The following is a 23,687-nucleotide window of genomic DNA, read 5'->3' on the forward strand; positions in this document are numbered from 1 at the left end:
CTTCAATGCAAAATACAAACAACATTCGTTTAAAACTTCACTGGAAGTTAGGTAGGCATAGGCACTTATCATTCGTTCCATTCGCTTCTCCGACCTCCCTTTAAATTGTGAGTCCTATATATGATTAACCTGCGTATGACGTCATAAGTATGTCGGTCAATAATATTTTAGTAGTCAGAGTGCCTCTTATATTTAGTATTATGGAGCTGTGCAGCTCCGTACATTGTAAGGTGCTGTCCGCGCGCGAATTCCATGCACGGCTGAGGAATGTTAGGAATGTTGGTCATGACAGAGTGGTCATTTTGTACGTACGGGCGCAGCGCACACCCCCCCACTTCCTCGACCTCCGAATGCACGGAATTGGCGCGCGGACAGTAACTGATCGTCAAAAATTTATTTTGACACAAAACATGGCGTCGTACAGCGCCATCTAGTCCGCAGTTAAACTCAGGAGCACAATTTTTTCTTAGACTAGACTAGTATAATCAGTCAATCAATACCTAAATTTTGTTATGAGAATCTAATTGATGTGAGTTAATTAACTTTACGCAGTTATTGAGTGTAGGTTACCCTCGTTCACAGTAAGTACTGAATGTTAAAGAAAACTATGTAGGTGGGTAATATTATGAATGAACCAACCTTGAGTTCGTCGCAGGCCTTGATCCGGTTGCACAGCACCTCGGGCCCCTTGGCCCGGGTAGCGGTGGCGAGCGCCACGCACAGGTTGCCGCAGGTGGCGTTGCCCGCGGCGCCGCACTCCACCGTCAGCCCGGGCGAGTGCGCCAGCAGCGGCGCGGACCCGCCGCGCGAGTCGAACCCGCCACACGTACAGTTGCCCTTCAACGGCTCTGGTAAGCTCGTTGGACTTCTATAAAGAGTTTTTAATTTTTAAAGTTTATAAAGTTACAATTGCGTGAAACCCGCTGTAGGCTATATTATAGCTCAAGCCCTATTTCTCGTACGGGGCGGTGTAAAATGGAATTGGACGACTTAGGGAAAACAGGGAGGAGTAGGGAGATTCAGAGTACACGGAAATGGTATTTTCGACCAGCTGCCGCTACTAAATCAGGCCCTTGGTCGGTTGGCAGTTAAAATGCAGAGAAACACTACACCGAACAAAATTTGGTTTTTAATGCTAAATATTTCGCAAATACCTATTTATATTTAGGAAAAAACATCAAACAACACGCCTTATCAAATACCTGATGCCTAGGTACATTATTGATCAGCAAGAGTCCAAATTTCAATTTTCTCTCTACCAATGGTCCCTGAGCTGAGCTGTAGACAAGACAAGCGAGCAGACATAGACGAACTTCCGGTTCCTTACAACCTATGGCAGCCTAAAAAGCTAGGTGGTTGCATTATTCCCAAAACGTGCATATAGTATTTTTCACATAGCTTGGGTACTGTAACAGCCATTATTTCAATACAATTTATAAAATTGTATGGAAATAGTAGCTGTCACCGTACCCAGCTACGTGAAAAATATTATAAGAAAAAAACTACACTGATCATTTTAGGTCCACGACCGCGTATCTAATGTACACGTAACACTAACAATACGGTTTAGGAATTATTATCGAGGGTAAATTTTAATATTTTGGCCATTTTTGAAAATAACAAAATGTTAACAATACCCCACAGCTTTGTCTTCAGGAAAGGCGAATGCGATTCCGACTCCGACCAATAAAATAATGCAGGCGTCGCACAAAAACATGTTGGTTGGGGACATATTATAGTGGCGGCGGCGGCGGCGGCACTGCAGACTGCAGGACAGGCACTGGGGCACTGCCGAGTGCCGGCGCGCGCTGCCTTTATAACCGCGCACGCGCAACCGATACCTTATGCCGGGGCGGAGTAACACTAACACTCATTGTGAACCAAACACTAATGGTCACAGACGGAAGAATAATAACGATTGCAAATGCACCTGCGTGCTACTTGTAAGAAACATCTATCTCCGCTTGTATTTATCGGGTACTTCTTCTTCTTTTTCTAGGGGCTATGTAAGGCTCCAGAGCCTATGTATCACTGCGACCATCTCTGATCTATTGTGATCGCCACCTACTACAACTCTCGATCCAAACCTGCAACTTCAAACAGCTGCAGGATCTTTTTGGTTTCGAGAGATTTTAACTCCTCCGGGCGCAATATATGTCCACCCAGGATCAAGTCACGAGTGCGCATTAGGCAGGGGCACTCTGTGAGGATGTGTAGGGGCGTCTCCTCTGCCTCCATACAGAGTCTGCACCGCCCCATGTCACGTTTCCCCATAGTGTGCATGTGCTTATTTAGGCCGCAGTGCCCGGTAAGCACCCTAACCAAGTTGCGCAGTTGGTTCCTAGGCAGCGCCAAGGCGCTCGAAGACGCCTTTTTGCTGAAGGCCTTGATAATCGGGTACTTACTGATATTCAAAATAGCAGTTTAGAAAAATATCTACTGTTGTCCTAAATCCAGCCCGGGACTCAAGGAGGGGGTCATGCCCCCATGAGCTAGGATAGGAATGATAGGATCCGCCCATGTATAGGTATTAACTACTAGCGGTAGCGACCCGTCCAGGCTTCGCACGGGTGCAATGCTGATGTATTATATCAGCATCATCATCATCATTTTATTCAGTAACAATATTACATTGTGTTCGAAATCCTAAAACTAGGCACATGCATACAAAAAATATTACAAAACACAGCCACCAATTAAAAAATAATTAATAATACTTAATCAAAGGCCAGGATTACACTTGTAAGTTTTACTTACGTAAATAGGGACACAGCTATACTACAGAATGAGACATGAATATCGTTATCTCATTCTAGCAAATAGCTTTGTCCCTACTTACGTAAGTAAAACTTACAAGTGTAATCCTGGCCAAATAAAAATAAAAAGTAGAAGTTTCCAAAATTAAATTATCAATTGAAAATAATAAAGAAAAATGTCAACAAGTAAAAAAACCGGCCAAGTGCGACTCGGACTCGCGTTCCAAGGGTACATTAAACAATTTAAACAATGTATTTTTTATGTGAAACGTGCGTCAAATGTCTTTAAAAAACCCGTAGGGGTTGAATCAAAAACTAAATAATTAAGTCCGACTCACGCTTGACTGCACATTTTAATAGGTTTTCCTGTTATCTATAGGTAAAGTTCTATTTTGTGTATTTTTTTCAAAATATTAGACCCAGTAGTTTCGGAGATAAAGGGGGATAAATGGTCATTTTTTGTCTTTTTTCTTGAATAACGTCTAAACTATTTTTTCTAAAATTATAAAAAAATATATTTGAGATTATCACAATGAGCTCTTTCATTAGATATGTAACACGATATAGTTTATAAAAATTTTTATTTTCTCATTTACCCCCCAAAAGTGGCCCCCATGTTTAAAATTAAGTTGTTTACGTTACATGTCCGTCTTTGGGTCACAAACTTACATATGTACAGTCCGTTAACTCTGAGAACGACCTTCGGCTTTTAGAAAGATACATCGGGTATCGGCGGTAACACGCGAAGGTATTCTGAGTAGAAATGATATAAAAAAATCGCTATTCTAATACAATTTTTTTTGGTCACTACAACTATGAATAGAAATGCCCAGTAGCAGTAGTAACACTATTAAAGTAAGGACGCTAACCGCGAAGAATAACGTACATAGACCCGTATTTTCCTATCTCTATCGCATGCGCATAAATGGGTGCATATTGCTGCCCCCCACATCTGCTGCTGTGCTGTCTCGCACAGTGTCATTGACCGCCAGCATCATGGGTTATGATACTTATGATTTTAGTAGTATACAGTGTGGAAAGATAAGTCGGGCCCTGGAGGGAAACTACCTTAAATCCTTAAGCTAGCTCATTTTACTTAAAGGAGACATTCCTTTATTTTTAAAAAGAAACAAAACTGCATTCAAAAAATTTCTAAAACTCGCTTGCCTCACTCGGCCGGGACTCGAACCAACTAAAATTAAAAAAATAAATACTCCCTATTTTATAATACTAATCGATAGGATAAAATTTCTCTAACAAACATTTGGTCTTAAAAATAAAAACCAATCGTTAAATCTAACATAAACTTTATTTTACTATCAATTTGTTACACTTAAATTATTTAACTGATAAATTGTTCGAAATGAGCCCCCTCGTTCCGGCTACACAAAATTTGTCGCCGTTGAAATTTATTTCTTCAGCAAAGTGTAGTGTGTTGTGCTGTATGCCCCTAACAACATTTTCTACCGCAACCCTTAGCTCTTGGACGGTTTCATAGCAAGTTTAGAGGTATTACTACATTTACTACCATTGAACGATTTTTAACCGACTTCAATTTCATAGAAGGAGGAGGTTCTGTATTCGGTTGTGGCTATTTTTTTTTATGTATGTTCACCGATTATTCCGAGACCCGTGGTCCGATTTGAGTCATTATTTTTTTGTTCGAAAGGAGCTACTTCCAAGTTGGTCCCATATTAATCTGGTTCTGATCTGATGATGGGATCCCTGAGGAATTGAGGGAACTCCTCAATTTTTAAAGGCACATTTATGGTGATTTGGGTGTTTTCATAAGCAACTTGAGCATTTTCTCTCGAAAACGACCAATTTGATGAAATGGACCTGATGATGATGATTGTTTTGAAGGTATTGATGATGATTTTTTTAATGTAGGATGTTCAGCGATTACTCCGAGACCCGTTGTCCGACTTGAACAATTCTTTTTTTGTTTGAAAGGAACTACCTCCAAGGTGGTTCCACATTAATCTGGTGCTGTTCTGATGATGGGATCCATGAGGAATTGAGGGAACTCCTCAATTTTTAAAGGCACATGTATGGTGATTTGGTCGTTTTCTTAAGCAACTTGATAATTTTTTCTCGAAAACCACCAATTTGATGAAGTGGAGCTGATGATGATGATTGTTTTGATGATAATGATATCAGCGATTACTCCGGCACCCATGATCCGATTTGAGTTATTCTTTTTCTGTTTGAAAGAAGTTACCTATCCAAGGTGTTTTCGTAGGTCGTTTCGTTTTTTGGTTTAGATCTGATGATGGAATCCGTGAGGAATTGAGGGAACTCCTTAATTTTTAAAGGCACGTGTATGGTAATTTCGGTGTTTTCTAAAGTAACTCAAGCATTTCCTCACCAAAACCACCAATTTGATGTAGTGCAACTGTAGCCTAACCACGAGTTTGGCACTAAATATTCTTCGTAACTTACTTTGTACACTAATACGCCAGTACGAGCGAGATGCATAAACAGTAAGTTACGCACACGATAGCGAATATATGAATGTCAAACTCGTGGTAAGGCTACTGATAACTTCCCTCGTATGTGTATTATGATTTTTGATGTAGGTAGTGTTGGAAACAACCAAAGAGACTGAGAGGTGAAGGTAGAGGGTATTAGTGTTTGGGGGGTTTGAGGTTGGGGGTTGAGGGGAGGTGAGTTGATGGGTCGGAGACTGAGGGGTTGGGAGTGGGATTGGGGGTTAGGGTTAGGAGTTAAGGGGTCTGGGGTTAGGGGTCGGGGAATGGCGGTTAAAGGGTTGGTGGTTTAGGGTTGAGGGGTTCAGTGATCAGGGGTTGATGTGCTGTGAGGTTGAGTGATCGGGGGGTTTGAGGGATTGGGTCAGTGGCGGGGCGGAAAATGGATTTACTGACAGGAATGATTTCCCAGACGGACTCGAGGAAAATTCTGATTATTTAATAAAGTTTACGAATTTACAGATAAACATGATTATGTTTTTCATTCATGCGTCACGCTCTTAATAATGTCTTAAAACTAAAAATGGAAAAATAAAAACTTATAAAAAAAAAGATAAACTGACTTCAAAAAGGATGAAATAAAATATTATCCTTTTTAGGGTTCCGTGTTTAAGTATATGCGTTACAAACTGATATGTTTGAAGTCGGTGCCAAGCCAAGTACTCCAAGTAGTAACAATACCAGTCAAAAATAATCAGCTTTATGTCTATAAATCCCATTACAACTGTACAAATGTTATAACCGTGAAAGCAATTATGTCTGCCTCTTTGCTACCTTTTCATGGCTAAACAACTGAACCGCTTTAGCTGAAATTTTGCATGAAGGTTCCTTGAATTGTTTTATATTTTGAAATGTAGTCCTCTGGATAAGCGACAGAAAATAACTCAGTCCCAATCCCACACTTGCGTGCTATGACTGTTTAAGAATTAGTAAGAAATGCCCTTTAAAAAAATACGACGACAAAACGTATTAGATTTACACTAACGTGCCGACAAGCATGGTACGAACTGCGCCAAGAAGGTTCAACCGTGTGTTCTGTTCTGAGGTGTACAGGAAGTTCGTTTATTGTCGTCGTGTAACGCTGCGTCTTACATAGGCGAACACTCGCGAACGCGAAGCGAAGCGACGCGGCACGGCGCGGCCGGCCCAATGCGTTCGCGTTCGCAACGAGATCGCCCACGTAGGACACTTCTATATAGGTATCAAAGGATTAATTAAGGCACCGTGCCGCGCCGCTTCGCATTCGCGTGTTGTTCGCCTACGTAGTACGCTGCATTAGGTAATCCAACGTACATACTTATATAGCCGCATCTTTATCGAATTGCACCAAAATCCCTGGTTTAAAATTTGGCTTGGCACAGACTTCAAACATATCAGTTGGTAACGCATATACTTAAACACGGAACCCTAAAAAGGATAATATTTTATTTCATCCTTTTTGAAGTCGGTTTATCTTTTTTTTTATAAAAGTTTTTTCTTATCGAAGATTTCAACAAGGTACTTAGCGATAAATTAGTAAGCGTGTAATTCATACGAAGTCTTTGAATGTTGGAGAGATAAGAGAACTGTTACGTGTATTTTACTTGTTGAAAGTGAACAGTAACCAAATGTTTGTTAGAGAAATTTTATTCTGAATAATAATACTATCGATTAGTATAATAAAATAGGGAGTGTTTGTTTTTTTAATTTTAGTTGGGCGAGGCAAGCGAGTTTTAGAAAATCTTTGATTGCAGTTTCGTTTCTTTTTAAATTAAAGGAACGTCTCCTTTAAGTAAAATGAGCCAGCTTAAGGATTTAAGGTAGTTTCCCTCCAGGGCCCGACTTATCTTTCCACACTGTATATTATATCCCACCAAAAACATTTCATGTAAAGTGTTGCCAAGACTAGGCGCATAAAGCTTTTACACTAAAAAGCTATCAGATCCCGTAGTAGGTACCAAGACTTACTCTGTAAGTTCTAACTTTATAAGCTCTAACTGTATAAAGCCAACATCTTGGTCAAACGTACAGTACGGCTTGGCCGTTTCGTTGCTGTCAAATGGACAAATTGGACAATTTGGACAATCCCTTACTGACAACAAAGACTTGTGTTACTACTTTGTACAACAAGTCCACCGAGGGAGTGTTTATGTGACTGCAACGAAACGGCCAAGCCGTACTGTACCTTTGACCAAGATGTTGGCTTTATACAGTTAGAGCTTATAAAGTTAGGACTTACAGAGTAAGTCTTGGTACCTACTACGGGATCTGATAGCTTTTTTGTGTAAAAGCTTTATGCGCCTAGTTTTGGCAACACTTTACATGAAATGTTTTTGGTAGGATTTCATTTATTTTTGTAAGAGTTGTAATACTAGCTAGAAATGACAATTATTCGTTTATATAATATATTCGATAATATAATAATTTTAACATTGGATTTTTATAAAACTTACGTATTGCTAGCGCTATATATGTAGGGCCTATATAAATTATAAGTCGGGAATTTTATGTATTATAAATTGTAAGTTTCTAGAAATTTTAAAGCATTTTTACCATAATCGGAATTGTTTTTAATGAAGTAAACGTTAGTGAAGGTCTCCGATTCAGCTCACTCAATCGATTTTTGTGAATTTTGTGTTCATGTTTACTACTAAGTACATATTCCATTTTTGGAAAATATACAAAATCAAGGAGTCATTGTACATCAGCGCCTAAAGAAGTAGCGGTTTCGATATCATTAGGCATTTTTTTCTTTTTGAGACATGTGTTCTATCTACGAGATCGTACACATGTACATCGTACATGCAAACATCTAATGCAGAAATTTTATCTATTTAGATATTTAATTCTTAATGGAGAATAAGTAGTCAAATTTCACCTAGGGAGCTAGATACCTTGGTGTGTAGGTACATTACATACTTACGTGCTATCGTGGTGCTGTTGGAAAACCGCGGCTTTGTAGTGCGACGATTAGAGTTTGACATGTATTTTTTAAATTAAAATTTGAATTTAGCGAGTGCGAAGTGCGCGCCGTTCCGGCTCTCCGGCTGTTCTTCTGTATAAGTCGTACGTATTACTCAACTTATTTTCGCGAAATTTTGTGAGCAGAATTTATTGAAAAAATATTAAAATCGCTCACTTATCACACGCGAGTCAAGAGGTAAAAAAACTGGTATATAAATGAGCTCTCCGAATATGCATACATTAATCGCACTTAAACTATCGTGAGACATATTTCAAAATATTTATCAGTACGGCCAAAAGCGACTAAAAATAATAGTGAGTAAAAACCGTACTGATAAATATTATGCATACATTGTTACGGATCTTACGGCCGCGTTACTCTGTTGTTTCGAGATCTCTATACGGCGCGAGTTGCCAATCGTTGGGAACTGTTTGATAGTACCATATGGTACTGTGACATCCGAAAACAAAAAGTACAGTTTTATGTTTTTTTCTAATAGGCTACACTTATTTAGGCTATGTTCGCGAGGTTCTACAGCTCACAGAACCTCCCTTGTGTTTAGAAAAAAAAAGGAAGCGAAACGAAAGCGATTGCCATTATTAGGATTAGTCCCGTTTCCTGATGTTTTCTTTCACGGAAACGCGACTGATAATAGTAGATTGTTAACCAAGGGATGAAAGGCACTCATTTCTGCCGAGGTATTTTGGTGCTCGAACGCAGTGAGAGCGCCAATAGTCCGAGGCAGAAATGATGCCTTTCACCCGAGTTAAACACTCTACTTTTCATTTCGAATACGAGGAAAGTAAAATGCATGTGTTTTTTTTAAAACATGACAAGTATACATTTTTATAGTATTTTTTTGAGGGTACTTTCAATTAACAATTCAGGCAAAAGTATCGTTATTTATGGAATGGAGAGTCAAATATTAGAATGGAAATTGTATAACAAATCCATTTAAACTCAAATTTCAATTGCGTATCGTAAAAAAATTAAAAAAATCGTACTTCGAACGTAAAATGCTCTAGTGCAGACACGTATCATTTTCTGCACACCTTTTAGAACAACAATGACCCTCTTTCAGAGCATGAGAAATGAAAATATAATTTCGTACTTAAGAAACAGTGCCAATATAGAGGGCGCTATCTGGCTGGTTTTTGTGAACCTGGATCAAATCTGTACTTTGAAAACTTTTTGCCTTTTTTTATCGTTGTTTTTTTATTAGCATTCCGATCACTGCTACCACACAAAATTTCACGATTCTAGGACTTCAGGAACCAATGTTTCCAGGTTTATGGCTATTTTTAGGTACCCCCAGTTTAAGGGGTTGCAGGGCGAAAGTTACAGATTTCTGGTCACCATATGTGATTGCATACCGAACCTAGGAACCTAGAGATCTACATGCCAAATTTCAGCATTCTAACACTTCAGGAAGTAGTCTGTATTTTCTATGACGCGAATTTCATGTGTTTCGGACAGTGAAAACTAAGGTACTATAATTTTTTAAGTATAATAGGTAGCTTAATAAAACTTGGTGTTTTTGATAAGTCTACTGAGTACATGGTATACAAAAAATTTCAGCTCTCTAGCATTGTCCAAGCTGAAACTACGAGGGTTCGAAAATACGGCGAAACGTGCCGAGAAAAGATATGCACTGCCTTTTGCCCTTTGTCTCGTCTTGGCGGGGGCACGGCCGTGCCCCCAGATATTATTATGTATTTTTTAATTTAATACTACCTATGTTATACCATTTTATTTACCTACTCCAATTAGACTAGAATCGACGGTTAAAATCGGTTGGATTATTATAGTACGATTAGTACGGTGTATAATACCATACAAAGACTTAGGTACTTCAAGATATTATTGTACCTAACTAAAACGGTACACAAATTAACAGGTGTAATTGTTGTATCGTCTCACTAGCTACATGTTTTCGTTCCATACGAGCCGAGAACGTGTTATGATTACACTTGCCAGTCGGTACAATAAGCTATTTCTGCACTTGTGTAAGTAATTCGATGGTAACATGCGACGCCTGGTGTGGATAGTATCACGATTATTCCCCTAATGGTAATTAGACCGTCTTGAGGACCGTTTTTGGAACCTAATCCGACGTAAACGCAATCAGATCCTAATATTAATGTTAACTTTAGTACTTATTTTTTGATAGGTACCTACTGTAAAATGGTTCTATTTTGCTCCCTTGTTGGTAATTATCATGTAATTATGCTCCAATTCTGTAATAGTTATTTGTTATACAAGGGTGCAAAGTTGTATTTTACCCGCGAGTGTGGAATTGAAACACGAGCAAGCGAAAGTGTATTATTTTTAATATACATAAATGACCTACCCAACGTAATAAATCACCCCACCACTTTTTTCGCGGATGATATATCTCTTGCTATATCGTGTAAAGATGATCATGACTTGAAAAATCAATTGGACTCTGTGCTAACGGACATAACAACTTGGTTAGCCGACCACAATCTACAAGTCAACTTTACAAAAACAAAACTGTTAGAATTTAAGCCACATCAACGAAGTGCAATAAACATAAATTACTCGTTTGAAGGCACCCAACTAGAGTTTGTGGATACATTCCCTCTTTTGGGCATTACTATAGACACCACAATTAACTGGAGAGAACACATTAACAAAATAATGACAAAACTAAATAGATTTATATACGCACTACGTAAACTAAAAATATGTACAAATACAAAAACTGCCACGTGCGCCTACTATGCTTACGCACATGCTTGGTTGTCGTACGGTATAGTGCTGTGGGGAAATAGCTCAGATTCTATTCATCTATTTAGGTTACAAAAGCGGTGCGTTAGAATAATTTGTAATATAGGCATGGGAGATAGCTGTAAGGAATGTTTTATAGAGCTAGGAATTTTAACTCTGCTATCAATTTATATCTTAGAGGCAAGCATGTTTGTTAAAGGAAATATGAATTTATTTCCGCAACATTCGCGACCAGAAAACTTACGTCCACGAAGTAAATTGGAAAGACCAACCTCAAAGTTACAAATGGTACATAACGGACCGTTTGCAATGTGCGTCAAAGTTTACAATAATTTTCCAGCTGACCAAAAGAATGAAAATAGCCTACCCAAATTTAAAACCCAATTAAAAAAATATCTACTACAGAAAAACTTTTATTCTACTAAAGAGTTTTTTTCGGAAAACTAATAATTCATTTTTACCTGCCAGTATCTTTACTCTCATACCTAATATAATAAACACTAAAATTTTAAAGTATAATTCTAATTAATTTAAATTCTTCATGAACAATAAAGATTGTAAGCCAATATTTTGACGCATATTTAATTATTTAATATTTAATAATTCGATTTTTATTTAATTTATGTATTAATGATATTATTTTAATTAAGTACATATTATGATTAGTACTAGAAATGTAAAAATACACCTAGATTTAAGAATGTTGCAGTGGTGTCATGTACCTACAAATGTATTTATTGTAACACCTGTATTATGATGAACATGATAGCAATAAAGATATGAAATGAAAGGATTCTATAGTTGAACCACGAGCGAAGCGAGTGGTGTTAAAATATAATCCTTGGCGTAGCGAGTGTTTCAACACACGAGAAGTAAAATACATTTGCGCCCGTGTGTAACACAAAACTTTTCCCCTCACTATAGCAAGGAAAGTGTAACATCCACAGGCGTTAGATCATCTTCATCACTGGAATCACTCATTTATTTACGATAGTACGATATTATAACCGAGAACTCTGTTATAATATTGAAAGTTGTGTATTTTTACGTGTCCGAGTCGGTGAGAAATTTTTTGTTGACAATGTTGACATTTCTGACGATGCGTTTTGAAATTGCATCGACTCAACTTGTGCGTTCAGAATTACATTCAACGTCATTAAAAAAAAACAAATGTTTCTTATGGAATTTAAGGTTTATGACTTAAAATCATTAAATAAAGCTAAATTTGGTATTTTTTATAAAATTTTCATACCAATTATTTAATGATAATTAATATCGAACGAACCATTATTATGAGCGTTTTACGTTTTGTTATCTGTCAAAAGCTACTTAAACACGCTCCATCCAAGGTCAAATTACTTTCCCCACTAGTGGATAAAATGCGTTTTTCCCGCTTGTTTTAAAGGATAAAAGACGGCTTTCCGAGCTAGTGAGGGGTAAAATGATTTATACCTAGGTATACTTATATTCAAATATTATTTTTCTATGTGTCTATATAACTAGCCCCTAAGTATAGGTAGGTAGACAATATTCACTATTTCCTTAATTTGGAGCAAATATTGAAGTAGAGTAGGACCATTTTATTTTACGGTACTATTACTTAAAACTTGAATGTCACTTTGTAGGTACTCGCTATGATTTACATCAAAGAGGATATTTATCTATCTTTGTTAACATGAATGCAATTAATAAATGCTCACAAATTGACAATGGGACTTTATGAGACATCAAAAAAAGAATTTTCCAAATAGGTCCAGGTGTCGCCAAGAAGTCGAAGAAAACCCTTCGCAGCGCTGTGTACGTCTTTTTACTAAGAAGAGAAGACTTTTTGCAATAACTCAAAAACGGCTGGACCGATATTGTTGGCTATAGTTTATTAAGCTTTTGTTTTGCGATTTTTTTCATATTTTTTGGACCCATGGTTCAAAAGTTAGAGGGGGAGACACTTTTTTTTTCTTTCGGAACGATTATTTCCGAAAATATTTACTTTATCAAAAAAATATTGTTGGAGATCCCTATTCGTTTTAAAAGGCCTATCCAACGATACCCCACACCATTGGGTTAGAGCAAAAAAAAAACATTTTGTATAGGAGGTACCGTAAAACTGTACAACTTTGCCCGCTTTTTGCCGTTCTACCTTTTTTTTTTAAGTTTGTTGATCCATATTGCATTACTTATCTGTGGCAATAACATATTGACATACTCTTCTTTGTGTGTGATCAAACCATAGTCGAAATAAGTTTCTGTACTGTAGAAAATGGGTCTTAAACAGGCGGGCCAAAAAAATGTAAAATTTTCAAGATTGCCCACTTTTACTTACAGTCTCTTAACTCCACGATTATCAACTTTATGGTCATGACTCAGTCTATAATCCAGAATAAACATGGCATAGTTTTGTCGTATAGGTATTAAGCAAAGAGGATATAATAAGATAGAGCGGTACTGTCATAGTAAATTTTGTAACCACTGTAAATTCACTGCCATCTATCGACATACTTTAAAACGAAAAATGAAGATTTATAAAAATACGTTAAAATGTATTTAAATATGAATAAATTAATTATTTTTATATGATTTTGACACATGTTCTTTCACTGATATGCGTTAAAATTATAAATAACAAATGAAACCGTCAACGCCCTCTATACGAGAGTAGGCCAAAACTAGTGGTGCCCTCTGATCGCGAATCACATTTTCGTGATTTTCGAGGCACGTTTTTTCCGTAGACTGTATCCATCTATTATGGAGTTATATCTATCTTTGGTATTAAGTGCAGTAAAACACAAGTTTCTGCACAACACGTATAATTTGTAAAGCACTTCCGAACACCACTAAAAAAATCTACACATGGAATTTAAAAAAATTAATATAACCAAAACAAATTATTTTTCTGAAGGTCCGCTTTCCGCACTGGCGTGAACTGGTGTACGTGCGAAAGATAACGGCGTATAAATTTAGCTGTAGAAGGAAAGAAATGGATTAATGAGATGGAGATTATGGACGATAATGGCTGTTTCAACGAGTGATAGGTGAATAAATTTAATGCCGAATATTAGTTTCGCCTGACAATTAGGGGCAATTAGAATTTTGAAAATGCCGTAAAGAAATGCGGAATACGGATAACAGCGGCTTTACAGAATTAAAAGAAATATGGCACAAAAAATAACAATGAACAATTATAGGGTTACTAGCTGTTACCCGAGACTTCGTACGCGTGGATTTGTATGTTGGTGGTTATACATATATTCTACATGAGCATAATGTAGAACATTATGCAGCAAAAGATATTAGTAGGGACGATTAATCATTTGTTAATAATTATACAACGCATGAAATTTGTCTTTCACAAACTACGAAGTTTCAAGACCCTAACTGAAAAAAATTGTTCCCGATATAATCCCTCTCGACCCTCTTACAATATTTACAAGTCCACTATTTAAAAAAATATTCGCTCCCGAAACTATTAATACAAACTTTTCTAAAACGGTGTAAATAATCAGTTTTCGTCTATTTTAATATAATGCCCTTTTTACCAAGTTTCAAGTTCCTAGCTTAAAAGAAAATTTGTCCACATATAAACTTACATCCGCTTTTTAACCCTTTTAGGGGTTGATTTTTTAAGAACGATAAAATATTTTTTTTGGAATCTTATACAATGCCTTTCTAAGAAGTTTCAAAGCATTTGTAATAGATTCACTTTCAACCCCTTTTTAACCCTTTTAGGGGATGAATATTTAAAAACGCTTAAATTACTTTTCTTGTATTCTAATAATATGCCGTTATACAAATATTCAAGTCCCCCACTCAAAAAAATATTTGATCTCCATACAAACTTTCAACCCCATTTTTACCACCTTGGGGGATGAATTTTCAATAATGCTGGAATAAGTTTTTTTCTCTTTTAATTATATATCTTTCTATGAAGTTTCAAGTACCTAGCTTAAAATAAAATTAGGACCACGACAAACTTTCAACCCCTTTTTAACCACTTTAGGGGATGAATTTTTAAAAACGCTGAAATCACTTGTATTCTAATAACATGCCTTTATGCAAAGATTCAAGTCGCGCACTTAAAAAAATGTTTGACCTCCATACAAACTTTCTACCCCTTTTTCACCACCTTAAGGGATGAATTTTCAAAACGCTTAAAATATAATTTGGACTCTATACAAATTTACAACCCCTTTTTAACCCTTTTAAGGAATGAATTTTAAAAAAATGCTGAAATTACTTTTCTTGTATTCTAATAGGGTATTTGACAACATTAAAAATATATAAAGAATTGCTGTCATCCTGAAAGATAATAAACTAATAAAGTATATTTCACTATATTTGAATGTAAATTATGTTTATTTGAATGTAAATTATGTATACTTCCTTTGCAGTTTAAAAAAGTTTCTTGTTATGTTATATGTAGTAACCTACTTTTAATGCTTAGTAAAAATGGCAGTGCTTTTGAATAATTAATATTTTTGTTAATTTATATATTTTTGCATACTTCCTTTGCAGTTAAAAAAAAATATGTTCATTTTTGATTGTTTCTTTATAATTTGGGTAAAAGTGAAAATTGACAACCCTAGCATATTTAGGATTTTGTATGAAGAATTGCAATTTTTTTTTATGACTGCCCACATAAGTTTGGAGGTGAATTACTGAACTTAGTGACTTAATACCTATACGCCAAAACTATGCCATGTTTATTCTGGATTATAGACTTTGATTCAAGAACATAAAGTTGATAATCGTGGAGTTAAGAGACTGTAAGCAAAAGTGGGCAATCTTGAATTTTTTTCATTTTTTTGGCCCGCCTGTTTAAGACCCATTTTCTACAGTACAGAAACTTATTTCGACTATGGTTTGCTCACTCACGCAAAGATCAATCAATATGTTATTGCCACCAGGGGTCGGAAACCGGTATTTGCTCCATACAAAAATACCGGTATTATTACGTTCTTTTTCGTTCTTTTGTTTATAATTTCATTTTTAATGGGACGTTTTAATAATGCAAAATTGTTTCCTAAATACCTATACATGATTCAGTCCTACGTAATGAGCATAAAAAAAAACAAAATATTGGGCTATTTCGGGGTTTAAAAAAAATACCGGTTCCGAGCCCTGATTGCCACAGATAAGTAATGCAATATGGACCAACAAACTTGAAAAAAAAGTAAAAGACTGCAAAAAGCGGGCAAAGTTGGACAGTTTTACGGTACCGTGACGTCCGTGACCTATCGAACCGCGCTGTATGCGGGCTCGTGTCCTCCGTGGGTCTGCTAGTTCCTTTCCAAAGAAAACGTTCGGCCAACCAACGCTGTACCGTGACCTATCGAACCACGCAGTATGCGGGCTCGTGTCCTCCGTGGGTCTGATACCTGACCGCCGGTCGACGACCATCCATGCCGACTGCCCGTCGGCGGCTGCGCCCCGTCGTTGATACGGCCACCACGCACCACCGGAGCACTGTTCGACGGTGGCCTTAAAAAAGGTCCTGGTGCAGGCAACTACGGCCAACAAGGCCACGGAACGACGGGAAGAAAAGCGCACTCCAAGTTATTATTGGCAACTTCAGAAAAAAACGTTCCTCTCGATTAAAAGGTTAACTTGACGGATACAAGGAAAAAATTGAAAAATATTCGCGGACCACAAACAGATCTTTCCACGACAATCTCAAAATCCATCTGAAGTCCCCCCGAAGAAAACAAATTTCTTCTTTTCGAATCAGAATTGAAATTCAAAATTCAACGCAATTGTAACCTGCCTACATCGAACATATCTCAGTCCAAAAAAGGTTCCGTGTGTTTTTAAAGCGCCATCTAACCGTACTTGCGTGAATCAATTCACACTGTACGACACGACTAAACAAACAAGCAAACTAGACATGACAGACAAGCAAGTAGTTTTCAAAATTTACGACGGATGTAGCGTCATGCTACATAAGTCACTAAGTTCATTAATTCACCTCCAAACTTATGTGGGCAGTCATTAAAAAAAATACGATTCTTCATACAAAATCCTAAATATGCTAGGGTTGTCAATTTTCACTTTTACCCAAATTATAAAGAAACAATCTAAAATCAACATTACTATTTTTTTTTACTGCAAAGGAAGTATACAATAATATAAAAATTAACAAAAATATTAATTCTGATTTAAACTTTCACGATTTTTACTTTTTTTTTGCGGGTAGTTCGAAAAACTCGCGCGCCTTGAAGATGTTGATGTCAACTTTAGCCAGTCTTCTCCGAGACCACGGGGACAACGCCGTCCTCGAAACGTCGGAGGTAAATTTAAAACTTATTTTACGCGATTAAGTCCCGTCGTTGTGAATAATATAAATATTAATTATTCAAAAGCACTGCCATTTTTACTAAGCATTAAAAGTAGGTGACTACAGATAACATAACAAGAAACTTTTTTAAACTGCAAAGGAAGTATAAAGTAATATAAATAAAGCGGTTGTTGCTTATATTTCCTCTTAAAATTAGCAAAATAACTTTAAACAACGTTGCATGGCAAATGCCTCCTCGCAAGTCAATAATAACACACCAACTAGTGACAACCATAACGGTAAAAATGTGCTGGGCAATGTTGTGAAAAGTGATACGTAAATACGATCACGAGATTGCCCACGATCATAATTACAAAAGTAATGCATATAACGTGTTGAAATTTCGTCTACATCGTTTCTAAGCTGCATATTATTTACAGTTAAAACTACATCCCTGTAGGACTCTCCTGGACCGATATCCCACCGAAGTTTTTTTAACTTTTTTTGCCCGCCAAAAAACACGTCCTCACTTGAAGCCGGCTCACGCGTTACTGAAGTTAGGCACACGTCAACTAATAGGCTAGTGTTGCCAGCAATATGATTAGCTTTAACCACAGGTTGAAAAGGGAGGTGTATCTGTTACTAGTTTTATGATATTTCGCTTCTACTGAAATGTGATGCGGTGGGCAAAGCTATGTTGAAAAGGCAAAGTTGTAACTTTCTACGGTACCCTAAAATTTTTGATTTATTTATTCATGCCAAATAGGGTAATTGGCAACATTAAAAATATATAACGAATTGCTGTCATCCTGAAAGATGATAAACTAATAAAGTATATTTTACTATATTTGAATGTAAATTATGTTTATTTTTTGGAAAATAAACGAAAGAAAATTTAATATTCTTAGAAAATTCATCAGGGACGTGAACGCTCGGTGATTGGTCAACGCTCGGATGACGTCACACGCGGGTAAACATTCTTGATTGTCTTGAGTAATTTATCTGTTTTATTTGTATTTAGTTAATTTTAGTTATTGTTCCACAGTTTTCTGATATATTCCGATTTATCCGTATATCTAGTGGCACAATATTCTTAATAATCTCAAAATGATCAAGTTGATACAAAAATTTATAAGATTATCAATTCTGTTGAAGATTATTATTTGCTCCAAGATGATTTGAAAAATTTTGAGACATTTTGTACTAAAAATAATTTATTTTTAAACTTGAATAAATGTTGTGTTATCAGTTTTTCTAAGAAAAAACATAATGTTAACTATAATTTCACATTAGGCAACAATAATCTGAGTAGAGTAACACAAATCCGCGATCTTGGAGTTAATATTTATTATGGACTCAAAACTAACGTTTATACCTCATTTAGAATCGGTTATAAAAAGGGCGTACAAACAACTAGGTTTCATTTTACGGGTAGGAAAGCCATTTAAAAATAGTGTCACTTACAAAATCCTTTTTAACAGTTTTGTTCGCAGCCACCTAGAATTTGCCTGCGCAGTATGGAAACCCTATCATAATGTTCATATTGAAAGAGTGGAGCGAATACAAAAAAAGTTTGTTAGAACCCTCGATTTTAGAACTGGTCATACTCACCTTAACTATAACGAGTCGCTGATACATCATAAGCTCCAAACTCTTGCTAGTCGACGAGACTGTGTAGATTCTGTCCTACTTTTCAAAATTATGAACAATGTATTAGATGTCCCCTCACTACTACATCAAATACGTTTGAGAGTTCCTCGTAGACGTCAGCGCCACTGTCAGAAGAAAAAAATGTTTTCCATTCCCTATAGTAGAACATGCTATGCACGAAATGTATTTATAAGACGTGTTTGTAAACTTTTTAACGAAAATGAAAAACTTAATCATTTGGATTTGTTTAACTGTTCCATTAATTCATTAAAATGTGTTTTTCGGTAATTAATTAATTATGTAAATTTTTCTTATGTAGACTTATGTCACTTTCCGGTAATCATGTCTACTTATTAATTTCTACATTACTTATTAACTTAATTACCTGTACCTACTCATGGGTCGAATCACGAGAATCGGCGAGGATTTTCTTTTAGATATAAGTAATTTACAGTTTCAGTACAAATCTTCCGCCGGCTCTCGTGAGTTTTACCTATACCTACGTTCAAACTACTACTACCTAGTACCTACCTACATTATGTTTTTGTTGTTTTATAGACTGCAATTTATATACAATAATGAAACTCCAGGTCTTAATTTAAGAAATATTTGTAAACTTGTTTGTAAACGACTGTTTGTTTCTTAAAATAAATAAATAAAAATGGAGCCGAAATATGTGAAAGCTGATAGCGGCAACCTACCAGACATAGACGCATTAATGGTTGCACTTTTCTTTAAAGATAATCCGGATTACTATGCTGCGGAACTTAGAAATGTAAAAACAGCTGTGTGAGTATACGTAGAAATTGTTTATTTACGAATATTTCGATGATACGAATACGACGACGATATATATATAGAATACGATGACGAGAATAGTATCTCCATACTGCACTTTAGTTTGAAAGAAAAAGTATGCTACTAACTACCTACTAATGCTGAAAGAGCTATGTTATGAGGTTATGTAGTAATACATTAAATACCTAGGTATCTTGTTTCGTTAAATAACAAAATCCGCTGCTTTAATTACCATATTGGTAGAAGAGCCGGCAGTAAAGTTTCGAACCAACATGATACCGCGATGAGATGCACAATGGTTTCCCATAAAAGTGATGCTAAGTCCGAATTTGATAGTCTGCCACGGCGGAACTTGCCGAAAGTACAAAAAAGATAGCCACTTCCGGTGCGAAAAAGGGGGGGTCATTTAACCCATCTGATACTGCAATAATAGCTATGGCATCAGTTAGAAATTTAGTGGCAGATACAGAAAAGCGAAATCTGCCAGTATGAATCCTGCCGGAAGTGCTTGGCATACGCTCTCAAAGGTGACCATCGGGACCCCTAAATTAACCCATCTGATACCAGCATGAAACCAATTCCAGTCGGTCCAAACCTTCTCTTCACGAATATATAAGTCTGCCAGGGCGTTTTCTGCCGAAACACCTTGAGATACGAGATTTTTTGGCGCAACATCCGTGGTACCCGTATCTTGGAATTGTACATATTACGGACATTTCAAATACTGCAGGCTTATTAATTTATTACTCTATGCTTATATTTGTATATTATTACGTTATTAATAACATATATTTATAATAAATTAAGTTAAAATAAATTAAATAATGTGAATCATATTTGATTGTCATTGAATTAGCTATATGAATCGTTTGTCTTTGTCTGTCATTTTCACTTATGTATTTGTAAGAAAAGGATAAAACATAATTTAACTAATTCAGGCTCGTAAAGTTTTACGAATAAGGGGTATTATATAGTATTCATAGCTAAATCAGGCTTGTAATGCGACATAAAATGATTTTTAGTGGTTTCTTTTACGCTTGAGGCGTTTTTTCACCTATTTGGTGTATCTAAAGGGGCCCACAGACTATCAGTCCGCCGGACGATATCGGCCTGTTAGTTGTTCGGAACTGTCAAATTTTTGTTCTAACTGACAGGCCGATATCGTCCGGCCTCAGAATAATGACTAAAGCAAAGAAGCCGGGCAAAAATAAAAGCTTGGTAAAAGATATCGTATTCACAACACGTTATTACTTTTTGTCTATGAGTGAGTGAGACAACAATCCGCAAGTTCTTTCGTAGTCGTATTATTTTAGTTGAAATATTTCGGGATGTTTCAGCGGTCATCTTGGTTTATTTTAATTATATTGTTGCTATTCCTGAAAAATTGTTGGAAAACGTGCTGAGTTTTTATTTGTAATGGTTTGAAGTTCCCTTTGTGATAATGTCTTGTGTGATTGAGGGCTGTAAATCGCATACAGGAAGAAAAGAAAATACGCACGAACCGATAACCTTTAATCGGTGAGTTTTGTTCAATTTTGAAGAAATTAATTTATAGGACCTGACCCTAAACATAGAAATCGATATGTTGTTTATGTAATTATTACTTGCATTCAAGTCTATATAGATTTTTGCATAAATTTTCGAACTTTTCTGCTAAGTATGAAAGGTTATATTTTTGGCATAGTGATGTAGCGACCTCAGATCAATAACCTATCGACATTTACAGCTTTCTTATAGTTTGGCCCAGGACTGTCTCATTTTAATTGATGAGTACAGTCAAGGGCATAAATATATATACATTCCCAAAGTCTCAAAAATATGTGTACGCTCAGACAATAAAATCGTGTTCACATATTTTTAAGCCATTTGTCTGGATCGATATTTTTGCCTTCGACTGTACCTATAGTTTTCTTTGTTCTTACTTACTGACAGATTGTGTTTGCCAGACTATAGTTTAATACTAAAAACCGGTCAAGTGCGGGTCGGACGCGCGCACCAAGGGGACCGTACTTTTTAGTATTTGTTGTTATAGCGGCAACAGAAATACATCATCTGTGAAAATTTTAACTGTCTAGCTATCACGGTTCATGAGATACAGCCTGGTGACAGACAGACGGACAGCGAAGTATTAGTAATAGGGTCCCGTTTTTACCCTTTGGGTACGGAACCCTAATAAAAAAGACATGAATGATCATTGATCATTGTTGGTCACAAAACTCAACTTTTTATTTCAGATTTCCAAAGGACGAGGAATAGGGGATATTACTGCAATGTTCTGCCACCAGAGTGCAGCACTAGCTTTTTTAGTGCACCGTAGAGTAACTTATTCATACTGTACCTTTAACAGGTTTTTGACAAGTTTTCAGGGGACCTACCGGAAAACTCGAATCCGAAATTTCGTTATCTAGCTGCCTCTTTATCGCTCGAATACGCAAGAGTGACAGAGATGTTAGATAACGAAAGTTCGATTTTCTTGTTTCGCGATAGACCCTCAGATTGTGATAGTGGCGCCACCTACGCCGAGTTTCGCGTAATATTTCCTATTATTAAATAAAAAATATATATTACACGAACGTTTTTTTTTTCATTTCCTATTTGGTACAGTCAGCTGCAGAGAAAAGGTACCCCACGTCCATACTAATTTACAGAACTTTGTATGCAGGGGGGTGCCTTTTCTCTGCAGCTGACTGTACATCACTAGAAACTATACTTAGTCTTTTAGCATTAGAAAAAACGGTAAACCATTTCCACGTGTCTTTTTATTGACAAGTTTTTTTATAAATATAGCAATATTTTACTTATGAAAGCAAAAGTATGTAAATGATCGTATATTATATTTGTTGTGACTTATTTTCAAAGTGTTTTTCGATAAAACGACACGTTAAGATCGCTCGCCTTCTTTCTAATGATAAAAATACGAGAGGTATAGTGAGACGGTTCTGAGTGGTAGACTGCAAATGAGATAAAAGCTATATTAGGTACATGCATTAATCCTCATATCAGGCGGCTCTTTGATTCCAAGGATTGCATAATTTTTATACTTTTTAATGATTTTTAGAATATGAAAATTATAAAAAGTATAAAAGTTATGCAATCCTTGTATTCCACGCATTTCATTTCATTTCATTTCAACGAGCCGCCTGCTACAGATTTCTTGAAATTGCCGCGTTTTTTCAGGTTCAACTTTCATTAGACAGACTATTATCAATTTGCCAATTTCGTGATTATTCTTTTACACGGCACATAAACTTATGCATAATTTATCGATATAAAAAGTCGACACAGTTACATCCCTAGCAAATTATGAAACTTATGACACCGTACGTAAATGAGAAATAACAAGCATATATGCATCTCTTTTCGGCACATTATCTAATTCGTAAGGAAGTAAAGTACGGGTATACATATTTGCGAAGCATTTTTGCCTGACTTCTATGCTTTAGTCATTATTCTGAGCGTCCGGCGGACTGATAGTCAGTGGGCCCCTTAATCCACAGAACAACTTATGTAGGGGAGAGAGGGGCAAGACGAGTAAGACGGGGTATGGCGACACGACTGACCAACCATTAGGATCCCGTTAGTGCATGACGATGTGTCGCCATCATGGCAATCAATTCGCATAGTGACCGGCTAGACAAATGGTGTCGTTAATTATTTATTTGCAAAAAAACTGTTTTTGCCATATTCCTTGTTATTTCTAGGGTTCCGTACCCAAAGGGTAAAAACGCAAAAAAGCATCGGCAGCAGGGGCAGTTTTTAGTCCTTTATCTGTGGGACAAGATCTAGCAGATAAGGTAGACAAGGAAAACAACAAGTCACCGGCGGCATCCTCAGTACCGGAAGCATCGGCGTGTGGTGCATCACGCGCTTTACACCCACAGGTTGTTGGGTCGAAGACGCCAAAGTCGAGCTTGTCACCCCCGGCGGGAGATTCGACAAAAAACGAGCAAGTAGAAACTACTGAGATATCGACAACATCGGAGGCAAAGGCATCATCAGGAGCATCGGCGTCAGGCCTTGTATCAGTGAGG

General features: G+C 36.7%; 1 protein-coding gene across 1 annotated transcript in view; it reads right to left on the bottom strand.

The window, feature by feature from the left end:
• The window catches only part of LOC134754951 (uncharacterized), a 533,971-nt gene extending 532,245 nt beyond the window's left edge, over positions 1-1,726 (bottom strand). The window contains exons 1-2 of the mRNA XM_063691437.1: positions 1,638-1,726; positions 640-868 (exon numbers count right to left, since the gene is read on the bottom strand). Of these exons, the coding sequence (XP_063547507.1) occupies positions 640-868; positions 1,638-1,717 (309 nt within the window). The 5' untranslated portion in view covers positions 1,718-1,726. The remainder of the gene's footprint in view (positions 1-639; positions 869-1,637) is intronic.
• Between the last annotated feature and the right edge of the window lie 21,961 nt (positions 1,727-23,687).

This window comes from Cydia strobilella, chromosome Z, assembly GCF_947568885.1.
Source record: "Cydia strobilella chromosome Z, ilCydStro3.1, whole genome shotgun sequence".
NCBI classification, from domain to species: Eukaryota; Metazoa; Arthropoda; class Insecta; order Lepidoptera; family Tortricidae; genus Cydia; species Cydia strobilella.